This window comes from Lissotriton helveticus, chromosome 5_1, assembly GCF_964261635.1.
Source record: "Lissotriton helveticus chromosome 5_1, aLisHel1.1, whole genome shotgun sequence".
NCBI classification, from domain to species: domain Eukaryota; kingdom Metazoa; phylum Chordata; class Amphibia; order Caudata; family Salamandridae; genus Lissotriton; species Lissotriton helveticus.
In genome coordinates, this window is record NC_136065.1 from 1,946,389,683 (window position 1) to 1,946,408,126 (window position 18,444).

At 46.3% G+C, this 18,444-nt stretch overlaps 1 protein-coding gene across 1 annotated transcript in view; it reads right to left on the reverse strand.

The window, feature by feature from the left end:
• The window catches only part of NPEPPS (aminopeptidase puromycin sensitive), a 1,244,137-nt gene that overhangs the window by 983,524 nt on the left and 242,169 nt on the right, over nt 1-18,444 (reverse strand). Inside the window, exon 3 of the mRNA XM_078645599.1 lies at nt 7,964-8,041. Coding sequence (XP_078501725.1) covers nt 7,964-8,041 — 78 coding nt within the window. The remainder of the gene's footprint in view (nt 1-7,963; nt 8,042-18,444) is intronic.

Here is an 18,444-nt window from a genome sequence, read left to right on the forward strand (position 1 = left end):
TGAGTGGACGGTGCCGGGAACACAAAGTCCCCTCCTACGAAGAGGGGCTCACCATGGAGCGAGGCCTGGAACATGACCCAGGCCGCAAGCGCCGGCAAGTATTCCGCGGCTGTAACCCACGACGTCGAGCCGAGGCGCTCCACGACCTCGAGGCGCTCCACGACCTCGAGGCGCTCCACGACCTCGAGGCGCTCCACGACCTCGAGGCGCTCCACGACGTCGAGGCGCTCCACGACATCGAGGCGCTCCACGACGTCGAGGCGCCCCATGACATCGAGGCACTTCATGACGTCCTCGACGCCGACCGGAACCGCGTCATAGCTCAGACGTGCCCTTACTGGGGAGAACCCCAGAGGCCACAGCATGGGACTCGGTAGAGGACCTACCCTCTCCTTACCCAGAGGCTAAAGATGCCTTCAAACTCCTCTGTTCCAAACCTGGGAGCCGAAGCCTCCTAGAAAAGAAGTTACAGAGAAGACAGGTGTCAAAAGACACAGGCAAGCACAGGATACAAACCCTGTGAGCTTCAGCTTTGGTCTTTAGTACAGCTGCAGACAAAGCACTTGTCAGACTAGAAATAGTAGAAAGACAAGAAGACTGCAGAAATTCTGCCAAAAAAACACAGCAGAATGTAGATAAAGGCCAAAGACGTCGAGTGAAGCTGCAAAAATCCAAAATTATCACAAAAATAGTATAGAAAAAGCTCAAAAAAGAAGAGCTAATGCTCCAGGGTTCTGCTAGCAGGAGCCGGAAAAAAGAACTGAAAGTAAAAGGGACCTGCAGTGCATTATGGGATACTGTGAGGCTTCTGGAAAGTTCTCTTAAAGACAAAGTATCCTGTTTTGAGCCACATAATGGCAGCCTATGGGGCTTGTCTGTCCACTTCTTCCTCTCTATCATTCCAGAGGGTTTTTGCTGTCAAAGGCAAGGTTTTCTCTGTAAGAAAACCCTGGACAGCCTGTGCTGTTTGTGGATTTTGGTGGAATTTCTAGTTGAAGTACTGGACAGTGTAGCCTGTGGATATAGGCTGCATTATCTGTCTTTAAATTCTCTCTTAAGTGTCTGTGCAGTTCTGCATTTTTTCGACACTTTCAGAGATTATTTTTGATTGCTCCGGGGTCCGCGCACATGGGCGGGACTATTCACTAGATTATGACTATACACATAGATCCCCTACTACAGAATATTTTTTCCAGATTGTTCAATTTTCTTGGATTTTCAGTCCGAAGGGGTGGATTGAAAAGAATGAGGGGTACATTTTCAAGAGCAAGAGTCTTGGACTACCACACTTTCTGGAGAAGGATGCTATGGAAGAAAGACTGAGGTTCCAAGAGCAGGCCTATAGCATCTTGCTATCGATCTGGAGACAGAGGTGGGAGATTTGTCCCAGATAGCTAGGATGGGCTCAGTCAAGGCTTTATTAAAGGGTAGCAGAGGTTCTGAGGTATGTGAGAAAGAGTGTATAACCCGAGTCAATATATTGTTCTTCAATCTTTTGCCTGAAAGACCAACATCTGTTGCCTTGTGCACCACTAAGTAATATAAAGTAATCTCTGGAGCTCGAAGGCCTGTAGTGGACAGAGGGTACCATTCTGGGGAAGTATCTAGACTGCTTGCTTCCTTCAAGCCCACAAAGTCTGGGTCCATTAGATAGTCACCATCTTCAAGAATCACCTTCTATACAGAAATCTTTCTTCAAGCAATCTCAGCGCCTCTCTTCAGGAATGAGGCATAGGCTGAGATGGCTGTGTGACCATTGATCCTACGGATGAAGAGGGGTGCCGATGGTGTTGACAGTGGCGACGATGCAGAAGTTAGCAGTACTGATGAAAACTCCCTTTCAGAGGCAGATGACAAAAAACCTGTTAAGGTGGCGTCGTTTGCAGCACTAAAGTCCTTGGTGCCGTAGTTTGGCAGGGAAGCTGGGCAGGCGGTATAAAAGGCAAGAAGGGTGCTTGGTGGTATGTGTGGGACTGCCTCCCAAAAAGTTGGCAACTGGATCCATGGGGCCTGCAGGAGCACCACATGGTATCATGGCTCTACTGAATTTCGCTGATCAAATGTTTTCAGAAATGGACTGATTTTTTTCCGGGTGTAGGAAAGGGAGGATTCAAATTGTCATCCTGCAGTCAGAACAAATGGAGTTGGTTGAAGAGAGCAAGTTGCAGGTAGTGAATCAATCTGCACCGAAGGTGCTGTTAGAGGTGGCGTCACTGGAAACTACATCGGAGTGACCTCTTTGTGATCTTCATCTGACTTTTGTTGATGGGTCACCGCGTAGATGACTACTTTGATGAATGACAACAGGATTCATGGCGACGCTGCTCCTTATGGTTTTTTTTGTTGAAGATTTTCAAGAATGAGGAGAAGGTGATCTTAGGCACGATTTTCGCTTACCTCTGTTTTTTCGTCCTGCGTGGATGCCACTAACATTTGGGCTTCTCATGTGTTTTAAAGCCTTGACGTTCTTCTTTTGGCATTCTTGACAGGCAAAGACAGCATGGTCAGTTCTCAGGTACCAAAACAAGCATTTACAATGCAATGGTCTCGGCATTGTTAAAGTTAGAGCTATTGGCATTGCTCATGACATTATTTTTATTTATGTTTTTGTTTTTAAAACGTAAATAAATGGCATTGTCATTTACAATGCCAATAGCTTAATCTCTTGCACATGCGAGACCTATTGCATTTGCACCCACACACAGCCACACACACAAAGCCACCCACACACACACATACATACAGAGCCACACACATAAAGCCACCCACACACACACAGCCAGGGAGCAAGACTCTAATGTTTACTTCAGTCGTTGAAGTGAAAAGCTTTTCCGAATCATGAATTGGAATGATTTAGTGGAATTGCATTAGTATATTACAGAAAGTGTTTTAGCGGCCACACACCTTCAAGTTTACCTCATCTGAGGGGTTGTGGCCATTAATAACAATACTGTTGATATTATTAACAATAGTAATGGTGGTAATCACAATAATATTAATAATAAAAATATTCCCTCGGAGCCCGCGCAGGGCCTGTGCGTCAGGGCTGCTCTTCGAGGCGGCGTGTCTAAGATCACAGCCTGTGTGCAGGCCGCTGGGATCTGGATGGACAGCCCCTGCTAATGTGCTTGAAGGGGTCACCGGCTTGGCAGGTTCATGGGACTGACAGATTCTATTGAGAATCATTTGGTATTTTTTCTAGAGCACAATGTGCCACGCTTTTGCAGTTTCTAGGCTCTGTAAACAAGAGTGTGCTATTGTTCAATGGAAGACGCACCGTCGGGGCATCTGTTGCGTGAATAGAAGAGGGGGGCAGTCGCTCTTCAATTCCTTTACTGGAAATGTCTTTTTGCTTCATGCTTTTGAAGGAGAAACCAGGAAGTGCTGCGAACAGCTGTACGGTAAGAGAACAGGACGCCGTGAAAAGATTGACTTTTATGGCTGCAGACGGTTCAGCGAGCCCTTCCACTTTACCTCTGTACACTGGTCTCAATGAAGGTCGCTATGCCCAAGATTACAGTCGTGTGCAGGCAGCCGGGATTTGTTCGTGTTGCTGCAGATAACGTGCATCATGTGTGCTAATTGTTACATTTGGCCGCAACAGAGGTGGTATGTGCTGGAGTACAATCCCTTTAATCATTTTACGGTGAGACCTGCACTTTATAGAACAGATATAGGGCCCTGGGTCTTTTTGGACACTGTTTATTCCAGCGCATTGACGCCTGAAGGCCAGTTCTAAAAGCTATGTCTAATGTCCTTTTTACAATTTAATGTTGACCCTTCGCTTATCTGTAATATAAAATTACATAGTGACTATTATTAGCGGGTTCTGGATGAATAAATAAATTAAATGACATTTTATCACCTACTTGAAACCATTTGTACCCAAGAGAAACCAAAAACCTTAAAGTAATAAAACTGCAGATTTTGAAGCAGCCGCCGCGGTGTGGCACTAGGTTTATTTATTGCGCTGCGGTCGTTACAAAAAATACAAAGAAACCCAGACTGGGAACCCAAACCTGCCCTGGCAAGCGTTGTCAGAGCCGCCCCCATGGGAGCACAGTGAGGAGACTGCGAGCGAGCGGCGGGCGCCTTCCGGGCATGCGGTGGTGACAGTGAGCGGGCGGCTGGTGCTTTACAAGGCTGGGCGGGAGAGGCGGCTGCGGGGTTCTGGGCGCGGGCTGCGGGGGCCTTGCAGGCCGGCGGCGGGGACTTGGGTGCCGCTGCAGGAGCCTTCGGCGGGGACTGGGAGCGAGCGGCTGCTGGCTTCAGAGGGGACCGAGCTGGCACAGACTTCAGACTCTTCACCGGGGAGCGGGCCCGAGCCCTCGGCGGACTCCGGGAGCGAGCCGCGGGGGTTGCGGAGGAGAGCGGGACTGGGACGCGGGGGTCTTCAAAGGAGACCGGGAGCAGCAACAGAAATCGCTACGTCGATCCCGGCAGAGACGTTACCAATGACGAAAAAACAGCCCTGTAAAAAAAAAAAAAAGGAAACGCCCACAATGGCCCACCTCTGAATGAAAAAAAAAAGGGGCAGGGCTTAAAAAAAGAGAAAGAAACTCCCATGAATCTTCTCAAGCCGGGCCTGAACCGAGTGACACACATCTCTTCCAATGGTTCGCCTCCATTTACGAAGCTAGCCAATGGAAGAGAGAGGCGGGTTAAAGCCCCACTGTAGAAGTCATAAAATCTTCAACTCCGCCCACTGCTTCGCAGTGCGACGGTAGCCTCGACCTAATAAACAGGTTTTGTGAGGGTCGGTGATGGAAATCGGACGCTCACACTCTCGACATGATTTGAAGTCAAACTTCCTCGGCGGTGACATGACGCAAGAAAACTGCTACAAAAAAATATTATACTTGAAGAAAAAAAAACAGGTCTCCAGGAGAGTTGAAGAGCTCCAGAATGTGTTGAGTGCTCAAAAAGAAAGGCAACTGGTATCATTACGCTCACAGGAGAGAGGAGGGGCTTCTTGGCTCCAATTACGTTACAATGTGCCACGTGTGCCCTGTGATGGGCCAGGCGCACCCATCAGTGTGGGAGAGCTATTGAAATATTTCAAGCCAAGCTAGTGCATAGGAACATTCAAAATGTGAGGAATCTGCCGGTAAATGTATTAATCAGAAGCTTAAACACTACGTAATATAAATTGTAGTGAAGAGACCTATGCAAAAAGAACGATTGTTGGACAGAATGCAGAAGGATTAGTTACTTACCTGTAATCCTAGTTCTCTTCCAGGGGTATATTCATAAGCACTGAATTATCTCCGCCCATGAGCGGGAACCCGGAACACATAACAATATACAGAGTAAAGGTCTTGACCCTATTCATGGTCAAGAACAGGTGATCTTGCCTTATCTTCTTTACCTTGCTGAGTCTGGTTTGCAGTTTAGTTCTATCAAGGTCCATCTTGCTGCAATAACTGCTTATAGAAAATCGCCAACACAGATATCGTTTTTTCGGATGTGCTCAGGACTCATCCGGCTTTTCTGCCTAAGGTGGTGTCGGATTTTCATGTTAACCAATCCATAACATTGCCTACTTTCTTTCCAAACCCTTCGAGTCCGGCTGAGCGGACTTTGCATTCATTAGATCTAAAGAGGGTTTTGAAATTTTACTTAGATAAAACGAAGTCTTTGAGACACACGGACCGTTTGTTTGTGAACTATGGTCCTACGAATACTGGTTTGGCAGCATCCAAGAGATCCATTTCTAGATGGGTAGTGTCATGTATCTTACTGACTTATCAGCTAGCCCACAAGTCTTTATCAGGTAGACCTAGGGCTCATTCTACGAGAGGGAAAGCTGCTACCACAGCTCTCCTTAGGAATGTGACTATGTCAGAGATATGTAAAGCAGCTACTTGACGTTCAGTGCATACGTTTACACGCCATTACTGCTTGGATTCTGATGCGCAGGTTGATGCTCAAGTGGGACAAGCATCACTCAGAAATTTGTTTGCTGTTTCTAGTTAAACACTGTATTTTTAAAGGTGCAGCTATGCATTTATCTGTTCGCCCGCTTCTAGTGGGTATGAGCTTGCTACTCTATTCAGTGCTTATGACTATTAATGAGTATCCCCTGGAAGAGAAGGATTAGTTACTTACCTGTAATCCTAGTTCTCTTCCAGGGGTATACTCATTAAAGTCATAAGCACCCTCCCGCCTCCCCGGGCGAGCAGTGGTATTGAAGTTTTTTCAATATGTATTGTGAAGTTTTTATGTGCAGATTCCTGCTAAAAGTTTACTGTACCGTACAAAAGAACTGACCTAACTGTCACCTGTGGTGCATGATGGGAACAGAGTTCTCCTAGAGGCTTTAAAGGCAAAGTGTGCAGATTCTCTGGGGCCTTAAAGGCAGGGTGCCAGTCTGATTTTCTGTACACAGACAATTTTTCATATGCAGCCTTTTAGGCTAATAACTGTTTACAACAGGTTCTTTGATGAAAATAAAAGTTTTTCATGGTTATGAAATGCATTTTGGGCTCATGCCTGTTTATTGCATTATATATAGCATATTTTCATGCTTCAGAACGTGTGTAATGTTGGCTTTATTAGCCTATGTATATATGTTAGGCTGCATATTATGGTTATTATACATTTATATGTGTATAATTAGTTTAGTACTATGTACTTTTTGATATATTTACACATATATATGTATATTGTTATGTGTTCCGGGTTCCCGCTCATGGGCGGAGATAATTCAGTGCTTATGACTATTAATGAGTATCCCCTGGAAGAGAACAATGTCATACATTCACCCTAGTACAGAGCTCTGGGCCTAAATCCATAGTTTTTTTGCTCACCATGCCATTCCAGTTTGGACCTACCCATATGCAAATCAGGCTTGACCCTGCGCACAATGGGAACATTCCAGCCCGAACTGCCAGGCCCTCCCTGGACTGGAAACAAGCATCCTAGGACCGGTTTCAGGCTTTCAGCCCTCATCAGCCAGGATAGCTGGATTCCAGTGGGGACCCACATCTGGGCATACCCATTGCACACGGGGTGATAAATGCAAAAAGAACAATTGATGGACAGAATGCAGAACAATGTCATACATTCAGCCCAGTACAGAGATCTGGGCCTAAATCCATAGTTTTTTTGCTCACGATGCCATTTCCAGTTTGGACCCACCCATATGCAAATCAGGCAATAAAAGAAAAGTTAAAATGGTCAAGAACAGAGTTTAGTTGCACTTAATGTAGGTACATATGCACATAGTATGTGATTAGTGCGAACCTAGTCAAAAGGCAGCAGAGCAGTGTACAGGGCCAAATGAAAACATGCAGTCACCAAGTGATCGGAGTGGTAGTTGGATCATGCGAGCAAAAGTTCATGGTTACTGCACTGGGATGTATCGTTCTTTAAAGAGTTGAAATTTGAACTTTTTTCCTAAATTGGAGGAGCCTAAATGGATAGATTAAAAAAAGCCTAATTTAAAAGCATCCATATTTTAACTAATGCGATGAAAGCACTGAGCACTTTCACTCCCTTAGAGGCCACCACATAAGCATGAGTGAAAAGGAACAACACCTTACCGGGGAGGAAGGTAGGTCACAAGTAAATCTGTGAAAGGCACCAATGCTGGTGAACAGCAAGAATCCCTAAAGAAACAGCCATCTTGTCATTAAGATCAGGTTTCTCCAAAGTCGATCCGGAAGGGCCAGATCCATGACGGATTTAAAGATAACTACATTTATCTAAACGTGGATATGCTAAAAATCTGGCATGGATCAGGATCAACTTTGGAGAGCCCCAATGTAGATGAACTTGTGGAGAGCAGATATCTATGTCATACTGTCTATTCTATGTATTATAGGACTGTCCTCACTCTCATACCCAAGCAGTGGCTACATAGGCTTGCTCAACAATATTGGATGCAGAGTTCAGTCCTAACCCACAGAGCACTGCATAGAACAGCACAGGCACAGAATGATGCACGCTGGTGTCCTCTTACCGGTCTGCAGATAACTAGGGAAGGACAGCGTCACCTTCTCGTCTTCATTCTGATAGTTGAATCCTGTAGCGTGGACTTCTGTTAAAAAAAAAAAAAAAGTTGTTAGGCCATCCTTCAGCAATTGCCAATACATGGTACAGATAATGAATACCACCACTCAAAAGTTCCAGGTTGGCTAAAAGGTTTTCAAGCAGCAGTCTGGCTCTATCTCTATGCATACAAACTGCACCTAAAGCTTCTCACATATAGTGTATTTCCCGTGGCACACATATAGGGTAACTGGTCAGACTTTTGTGCTTACAATTTCATTTGTAACTCATGGTGGACATTGCTCTCATTTTAACTAAGAACCTGAAAATGTATTCTATTGTGCTCTACTTATCACATGACATGGTCATGAGCTTGCATACCATGCTTCAGCTATACAAGGTGGGCATGCAGCTACCCATGTGCAAATGTTAATTTAAACCAACACCACTGAGCAATCACGGTCAAACTTTCAGGGGGCATAAAAAATGCAGCTGGTGTGGGAGGGTGCAGCGTATCTCTAGGTTTAGTAACCAAAAAGAACACAATTCTGACATGTAATCAATATAAAGTTATATTCAGCAAATCCATAACGTATACACCAAATAACACCAAGCACCGTTTAATTTACCAAAAGTATATGTTTCATATAAAACAGATTGAAAATAATTCGTACAAAGACGACCATCAATTAGTGTAGCCTTAAAATGGCAGCATTCAAGTTGTGTAGCCAAGGGAGGTTGTTGGTCTCAAAGAGCAAGTTACTTACCTCCAGTAATACTCTTTCTGGCTGATACTCTATTTAACCTAAGATTCTTCACTTTCTGAACATTCACATGTGCCATACATGATCCAGAAGATTTTTACAGCATAGCCCCAGGACACTGGTAGGTGATACTGTATGGCTCTGTCAGCCTCATTCCGAAAGAAATGATCATGCCCGGAAGTACCAGTTACCACATATCCTAGACCAATCCAGAGCCACTAACAAGAACTTAATGACGTTATTGCTCTAGATCTTCATAACACCAGGCAGGAGATGCAGTTTTGGGATGGCCAACAGGAGTCCCGTGCTCTACTCTAGGCAGAATGCAATGCGTCGCTGAGAGAGGTCAGCCTTGGGAACTTGCGCGTTCAAAAACGTGGGTTTTCAAAGACGTGGACATCAAAAACATGGACATTGAGTGTATGACTACTATTCGGGATCCGCTAGGAGTATTTGACTGAATGTATCCACTCTGGCATTTAAAGATCCTGCCAGGTGGTGTATGACCAGGGAAATACTAGAAATTCAGCCGGATCTAGAGGCTACTTGCACAGGACCCCCCTCCACCGAGCTTTTTGCTATGTCACGTGGCATTGGTGTTCTCAATGAGAACCTGAACAGGCTTGCCTTTCATAGCTGGTAGGAAAGGTTTAATCGCCAAGCGAAAAGTCCTCAACTGCAACAGGTTGAAGTAGAGTTGGGTCTCTGCCGGAGAACAAACTCCTGTAATCTCCATCAATCGCAGAGGATCTCCCCAACTCAGAAATGCTGAGCCTACTACCACCATTAGTTGTGGGTTGGTTAGAGATATGCTACTGGTCCAACTGCAGTTGAGAAACCACCACAGTAGATTTTTTGCAGCCTCCTTTTAAGGCAGTGTGTAGGATGGTCAGGGGGCTGCAGTAGGCAGCATCAATAGGACAGTTTGAAGACAAGAGGGCTCGGGCTTAGCCCCAAGAATATGGAACGCACTGTCACCCATAATCAGGTCTAACCCCTCGACAACCTCCTCCAAAAAAACAAGTGAAAAAGCTTCTGATGAGCAAATTACTCCAATAACAACCCTGAGAAACTCAGCTGGACTATTCTCATGTAGACACCTCCGAATCGTCTGTCGGCATGCATGCGTCAGTCTGCATGTATGTATGTCTGTCTGCATGTGTGCGTCAGTCTGCATGTATGTATGTCTGCATGCGTCAGTCTGTATGTATGTGTGTATGTATCTATGCATGCGTGCGTCAGTCTGCATGTATGTATGTATGTCTGCATGCGTGCTTCAGTCTATGTATGTATGCATGCGTCAGTCTGCATGTATGTATGTATGCATGCGTCAGTCTGCATGTATGTATGTATGCATGCGTGCTTCAGTCTCCATGTATATATGTATGTCTGCATGCGTGCATCAATCTGCGCGATTGCATACATGTGTGTCTATGCATGCACGGGTCTGTATGCATGTACGGGTCTGTGTCTGTATGCATGTACAGGTCTGTATGCATGTACGGGTCTGTGTCTGTAAGCATGTATGGGTCTGTGTCTGTCTGCATGTATGGGTCTGTGTGCATGCATGTCTGTCGGTATGCATGTCTGCATGCCTGCCTGCCTGCATGCCTGCCTGCATGCCTGCCTGCATGCCTGCCTGCATGCCTGCATGCATGTCTGCATGCCTGCATGCATGTCTGCCTGCCTGCATGTCGGCCTGCATGCATGTCTGCCTGCATGCATGCATGTCTGCCTGCATGCATGTCTGCATGTCTACATGCCTGCTTGTCTGCATGTCTACATGCCTGCATGTCTGCCTGCATGTCTGCCTGCATGTCTGCCTGCATGTCTGCATGTCTACATGTCCAGGCATGAATGCATACATGTCTGCATGCATGTCTGAATGCATGCCTGCCTGCATCTGCCTGTGCGTCTGCCTGCAAGTCTGTCTGCATGGCTACCTGCCTGCGCGCCCGACTGCGCATGTCCGTGCCTGACGGAGCGTGTCTGCCTGCCTGTCTGCATGCCTGCCTTCGCCTACGTGTCTGTGCGTGTCTGTCTGCCTGCCTGCATGCATGTCTGCCTGTGCCTGCCTGTCTATGTGTCTGTCTGCCTGCCTGTGCCTGCCTGTCTATGTGTCTGTTTGTCTGTCTGTCTGCGCCTGCCTGTCTATGTGTCTGCGTGCCTGCGCGCGTGTCTGCGCGTGTGTGTCTGCGCGTGTGTGTCTGCGCGTGTGTGTCTGCGCGTGTGTGTCTGCGCGTGTGTGTCTGCGCGTGTGTGTCTGCGCGTGTGTGCTATGGAGTATTTAGGTCATATGAGCATTAATTCTGCATTGTTGACGTAGTCTGATTTGCTGATGAGGGGCTGGGTGAAGGTTTTGCAAATGTTTATGGACAGTCATTTGAAGATCTGGTTGATCATCTTGAGTGTGTGGCAGCAGGAGACCAAGGCTGAGGTCATTAACCTCTTCCACGCTCGTGACGGAACCGTTCCGTCACGAGCCACGGGTGGGCTGTGCTGGTGACGGAACGGTTCCGTCACGGCCCTGCCGCCGCGAATTCCGCGCCTGCGCTAATGTTCTGAAGAAAGGGCGGGCCGTGACGGAACCGTTCCATCACAAGCACAGCTCACCCGCGAGCCGTGTCGGAGCGGTTCAGTTAAAGCACGGAACCGCCGCGCGGCCGCCCCACCCCCTTAGCGCTGCGGCGGAATAGCCGCCGCAGCGAAGGGGGTAACTCGCTCATGGATAGTTGGTTGTCAATTACTATTCAGGAGGTTCTTTGTGTGGGTTGCTAGGAGGATGCAAGTCAAAGTTCAGCAGGCCACCAGAGTGAGGTGTTTTTGCCAATGATAACTGCTTCCATTTTGTCTGTGTTGAGCTTCAGGAGGTTGGTTTTCATCCATTTGGCGACTTCAGTCACGTAAGTGAAGAAATTGGTTCGGATGTTGGCATCTTGTTGGAGGGTGATCTTGGTGTCATTCGCATAGAATATGTTGATTCCGTGGGCCAGGATGTTTTTTGCGAGGGGATTCATATAGTCATTCGGCTAAGAGAGGGTTGTGGAAACTCTGCAGATGAAGTTGACGGCATGGGAGGTAAAGGGGGTCAGGCTAACAGACTGGCTTGCAGACTGTCAGGAAGGAGTCTATCCAGCGATGGGTGGGACCTTGGTTGCTGCCTTTGTGCGGTCGCTGGATGAGGATGGGAAGGGAGACTGTGTCACAGGGTGCTGAAAGATCCAGTTGGATAAGGGCTGAGGCGTCACTTATGTCCATAATCTGGATGTCGTCCGCAAGGTTAGTCTTGGGGACTGTGGTTGGGTCTGAACTCACATTGAGTGGTGTTGAGGAGGTTGTGGTCAGTGAGGTGAGTGGCTAGGAGTCCATCTTTTCCACAACTTCTGCCAGGTAGGGTAGTAAGGAGGTAGGCTGACAGTCGGTAGAGTCTTTGTATTTGGTGAGGGTTTATTTTGGGGCAGTGTAGGGGCGAGGGGGTGGGGAGGAGGACTGTGGGGTGTTTCCAAGCATCCAGTAGATGGCTGTGATGTTATAGTCATTCAGGATCAGGGGGAGGGCTGCGCTGATGTGTCTAGTGGTTTCATTAAGACAGGGTTCGGGCAGAGGATATGGACTGCATGGATTTAGGGGTTCTTGAGTGGTGATGGTGGGCTAGCTGGTCAGGATAGTCATTTGGGAGTTTTTGAAGATGTTTATCTTGCTGCGGAAGAAAAGAGACAAGTTGGTGCAGAGGTACCAAGACCAAGTTATGCTGGAGGTGCTTGCTGGGCAAGAGGTGAAGACTTTCACAATGGAATAGATTTCCTTTGCACACCTGGTGTAAGCACAGAGCATTTGTTAAGTGTGATATGCTGATGGTAGTGTCTGAGAGAGCATCTGTAGGTGCTCTTGTCTGTGTCATTTTGACTGTTTCCATCTGCGTTCAAGTTGCTTGCAGTGGCCTATGGTGAGCCTGAGCTCCTCCGTGTACCTGCTTGCTTGCGGTCTGGTGCTTGTGGCTTTGAGAGGACACAGGGTCTCTGCGAGGGATTATGGGAGGTTTCTGTGTAGAGACCAGTGGTGTAGAGTTCAGAAGACCAGGATGCTTATGAGATCTTGTTCCAGTCCCATTGTGAAGATCTGGTGACAGCGTTTCTGTGGTGGTGTTAAGTGGGTATGCCGAAGTTGATGAGGATGTGGTCAGATCAGGCTATCGGTGTGGGCTTGTCTACTGTGATTTTGCTGAAGCTGGTTAAGATGGGGCCTTGTAGGTGTCCGCGGGCATCCACTCACTGGGTGAGACGGAGGCTGGTTGTGTAGGAATCGGGGAAGATCTCCAGGTGGTAGTTGAGGTCACGAGGAGGATGAAAGCTCTGGAGTCGAGGATCGGGGTGACGGGAGGGGGTGGGGGGGAGGGGGGTTAGCAGTCTTGATGGTGCTAGTAAAGTAGGTGCATCATCTTAAAGGTGGTAGATGAGGGTACCGCTCGGTGATGAGGAGTTTGAAGGGCAAGTGTTTCATGTTGATGTTGGTGCTTTACGAGGTGGTGGAGCATTGATGTATTCTCCAGGTCTGTTTGCCTCCGGGTCCGTTTATCCTGTCTTGCAATCTGGGGCCGATGAGCAGTCGTGGAGCACCTCCCAAATTTCTGTAGCATGCTTATTGAGGGAGCAAATGTTGAGTAGCATGCAGGACAAGGAGGGGTGGTGGGATGTAGTGAAGGGGCGGGTGTGTGGTCATGTGTGGAGTGCATTGGGTATTTGAGATGTGTGGAGGGACTGAAGTGGGTGAAGGAGATTGCATGTGAAATGGCGGGTGACGCAAGAGGACGCATCTTCAGTATTTAGTGGCGAAGCATGGCAACAATGCTGGGCGATACAAACAAGGTTAAGAGAGCGGAGTGTCATGGTGGAGTAGTGATTGGGGAGAGTGAAGGGGTAGGAGGAGGACCAAGGGTCCTGGTATGGTGCAGATGGGCTTGCCTGTGGCAAGTATATGGCGCAACAGCTGTATACATCTGCAATGCAGCTTCCATTAATTGAAGACAGCTTTGGCGAAAAACCAGTGACCTCACTTCCTATGCAGATGGATGATGGTAAATTCAGTGATGTCACTGTGTGCAGATGGATGGTGGGAAATTAGTCTTAATGCTTAGTTTTTTTGTTTTTGTTTTTCAAGACTGCATTGTCAGTAATTAGTGATTTTACTCTGTGCCGATAGATGATGGGAAATCCAGTGATATCACTTTCTGCTCATTCTTTTTTTGTGCCAGCCCTTTTACCCTTATTCCTCCACTTAACTCTTGCCCTATCTCTTGCCTTCCATTAGTTAGTCTGAATTTATTTTTTAAATTATGTTCCCTACCTGAATTCACAATCTATTTTTATTTTAACAATCAATTTTTCCTTATTTTAGCAAATATAGATTTATTTATTTTTTAACTGTCTTGGGTTTTTCGTGTTTTTATTCAGCTAGAATTTCTATTAATTCATTTTCCACTAAATGTGCTTTCCATTACTTAGCATTCATCTTGGAGAATCTTGGAAAAACCTGCTTAAGTGATGCTGAAATGCATGATGGGAATTCAGAAAGATCTTGGAATTCTTAAATGTACTGGTTTACTTTGTTTGAGGCTGCACGACCTCTTTAGTTTGTGCACAGTTTGATTTACGATATAAAATATTAAACAGACTTTGTTAAATACATTGGTTCACTGTTTTGGCTGACTGGATATATGTTTTAAGGCAATAAAAAATTAGAAAATAATATAGGCATTCGTATTTAACCCCTTCGGCGCTGATGACGAGCTCAGCTCGTCATCAGTTGCGCCGCTCGCACGCTGACGAGCTGAGCTCGTCATGTAACGCGGCTTTTGGAAAAAAGCCGCGTAGCGCAAAAATAGCCGCAGCGCGCATGCGGTTAATGTTATTTTCTGCTGAAAACTTTTTTTCATTTCACAAAAGTTTTTATTGAGAGAGTAACAGAGAGCATTACAGTCATGAGCATAAATCAGGCATGGTTCAAACATTGACAAAAGCAAAACGAAATCGTACGGAGGATAAAGTAAATAAAGAAATTTGCGAGATTAGACATTGCATCAATACATTGTGTAGGTGCCACAACAACAAGAGGTGCGAAATAATCGTACAGCCGATTAAGACCAGCATCTTGGGAAGGGGAGCAAGAAAATCTGCGAAAAAGTATACATCAGCAATTAAAATTATGGGATACTGAAGAGGCGCTAACGCCAGAGGTGCATGTGACCATCAGACAATCACGGAGGTTTGAAAAGGTCGAAGTGAGCATCGAGTGAGGACCATAGTTTCCTATGTGGGGGACGCCATGGTGTAGAGGCAAGCGCTATGTTATCGGCCCCTCTAAGATTTGAGATCCAATTGAGCCAATGGGGAAAGAGGCTTTACCTGTGTCCGTCCAATTATTCAATATGATTTTAACCGCCGCCGTGTATGTCAAGTAGGGCTTTGTCATTTTCATTGAGAGTGACGGCTTTGGTAAAACCCAGGATTAAAGTTGCAAATTCTCTTGGGAGAGAAATGTGTAGGACTTTGGTAATGAACTCGAAGATTCTGTCCCAGTAGGCGGTGACATGAGGGCATTTAAATATTAGATGTTCAAGGTCCCCACCCTCCGCCATACAGTTCCAGCAGGAATCATCGTCCTTGATGTTGTGCAAGAAGAGTCTCCTGGGGGTCCAAAAAGCTTTGTGGAGTAGCCAGAATTTAGTTTGGGACAGTGTAGGGCTAATTTTGTGTCGTGTGGTTGACTCCCAGATTCTGGCCCACTCTACTTCCGAGGTAGTTGTGGACGAGTATGAATCCCAGAATGATTGTGAGGAGTTAGTCAGGTTGGACCTCTGTGGGCGGATCATTTTGTATATTCTGGACACCTGATGGCCAAGATTGAGTGTGTTTAGGTAGCCAGGGAGGGGTAGCCAGGGAGGGATGGGGTGATGTCGGTCAGAGCTGCTTTGGTGAGTGCCACCTTGAGGTGTAAGAAATAGTAGAATTCTATGTGCTGGAGTTGAAATCTACTTTGCAATTCGCTGAAAGTGAGTGGTGACGAACCTTCAAATAGTTGGTGAGGAAAGTGTATTCCTTTCCGTATCCAAGTAGGGTTGTTTAGTGGTTTCCCTTTATATATTAGGTTGTTATTGTGCCACAACGATTCCCACTTCGATTTACGGAATTGGTGAGGTAAAAATTTGCTTACATGAAGGAGGGCTGCTTTCGTGTGTTTGAAGATGGTTCCTGAGTTTAAAGTGGGGTGTAGTTTGGCGGTAAGAAGGGCGGAGGGATTTTTTCTGCTGAAAACTTTAAAATATAAAAGCATTCCTGGAATCCCAGAGGTGCACGGATATAATAGGTCACTTAATATTCAGGGAAAATCCGAAGGCATAGAAACCTTTTATGCAGCATGCACCACAAAATGGAATCACAAAAAGAATTCACGACACCATACCGCACCACAGCATTTGGTGAAAGGAGCATCACAAGAGCGGCAAACACGCTGGAACACAGATAACTGTAGAGGACGAAAGGAGGAACTATTTTAATATGGACTGCGATGAGCCGGAATTCCACCATTCCTTCGCTAACTGGCGTGATTTACAGGGCAGACAGCCTAAACTCTATAACTGTTGGCTAAGCTCTGCATTGGTGCCCAGAAGCCACTTGTATCTAGTGGCGTGTCACAAGCCATACATACCAAGGCACACAAAAACTTGTACTTTTCCGTGGGCAGAAGAGCTATTAACACATCAATACGTAATTGGAGCATGGCACTGTCAACAGCTTGCACGACTTGAATACAAAGTAGACTTTGAGGTTTCTGACAGTTAGCGTTTTAATTTGGGAAACTTGGCACTCTAGAGCATGAGCTAATAAGTTTTGGCAGGATACGATGCCAAATACATATAGGTCTGCAAACATGGAAGCAGAACCTTTTATTAAAACTTGATGATAAAAAGTAGCAATTGCGTAAAAAATGAACTGAAAATGTTGTGCAGGTGTATGGCCAGCCCACGCGAAGCATAGGCCATACAAGCCCCTGGAACAGGCCATTCGTGCAACCTCTCAAAGCATCCGTGCACTGTCCTCTCAGATATGCGACAAAGACATGATTTACAAATACAAGGACTTACTAAATGAGCTTATTAAAAGCAAAGCAAAGTGAGTTTGGGTCGGAATGCAATTGGAGTAACATGAACTAACCCATCAAGCCTCAAGAAGCAGAAGCCTGCATTGTATTCACGGCCAACGCAAGCAACAGGCAGTGTTTAACAAGTTACTTACCTTCGGTAACGCATTATCTGATAGAGACCATTTAGCTGCAGATTCCTTACCTTTGAATTTCCCAGGCGCCTGGCTGAATCCGGAAAACTTTTGCTGAGGAATGCCACTTGCTCGCGACTTCGGGTCGCTCCATTCGGCTCCGCGTGAAGTTGTCGGCAGCGTTGGTTAGGACGTTGCGGTGTCTATATAGGCGCCACACAGGTGCGCGGATGTACTTTTTAGGTCTCGCCTAGTAGCGCGCTTGCGCTGCTCTGCGAGACTTATTATAAGGGCTTCAAAAAGCTCACCACACACATGCTTGTACGTGTGTGGCCTATTGCTTGGGGTTATCTGCACGTCGCCATAGGTTTTGAATTATCGTGCCAAGACACGGGTGTGATAATTCAAAACTTATGGCTTGGTGCTCGCTCTCACGCTCACCACTCGCTGGACGCTGCATTGCTTGAATTCCTGGTTTTCTCTTTAAATTCCTGCAGCTTGTTATTCTTGTTCTCCCTGAAATCTACCCTTTTGTTTCTCGGGGTTGATTTATTGTCCTTGTCTCACTGCTGCCGCCCACTTTCCAACCCGGGCTGGCTCCTTGAGGGCACAGACGAGGCAGGAGGTCAGATCAAGAACACTTTAGAGAACCGGATGCTCCTCTATCACTGCAGCATTTCGCCATCGGCGCTGATAGGATATTAAAATAAAGTGCAACCATGAAAATTAATGTTATTTCGCAATATTTTGGAAAATACTATTTATTTCCCACAGAAAGAAATACACATAAGAACGAATCACATATAGCAGTGTATTCTTCCCCAAAAAATACAGCATTCGACTTGTGGAAAAGGCAAAGTAACGTTTAAGGGCTCAAACAGCCCAGTCGGTAGCAGTTTCAAACACTGTTTTATTATCTGCCAAAGGCGGGTATTTACTCAAGCACCTTTCAGTGACACATATCCCTCGTTTTAATTGCAAGCTTGAAACTCACAATCCGGCCCCGCCCCGTACCTCACTACGCTGCCAGGTGGTCACGTCATGTGTGATACCTTCAGCCAGGGTTGAAGGTTTGTCCCTCAGACCTGCATATTTACAAATCTACTAATTCCATGATCATAACATGCTATTTGTTGGTTACAAGCCCAGAACTGGCTAAATAAGTCAGTCGTAACTTGCAGCCAAGCAATGCTTCCAGTATGGTAATTCCAAAACGTTTCCTAGTTCGTGTTAATAACGGTGCATTGTGGAAACATAAACCTGGAATGAAATAATATTACACAGTCTTAACATATTCAAAGCCAGTGGCAATGTAGACACGTAAAGAAGATGGGTTGCTGCTTCTCGTATGCTTCTCTTACAGAATACCAGGCGCCGGACCTAACATGCCTAATTACACAGCTCACAAAAGCCTCCGC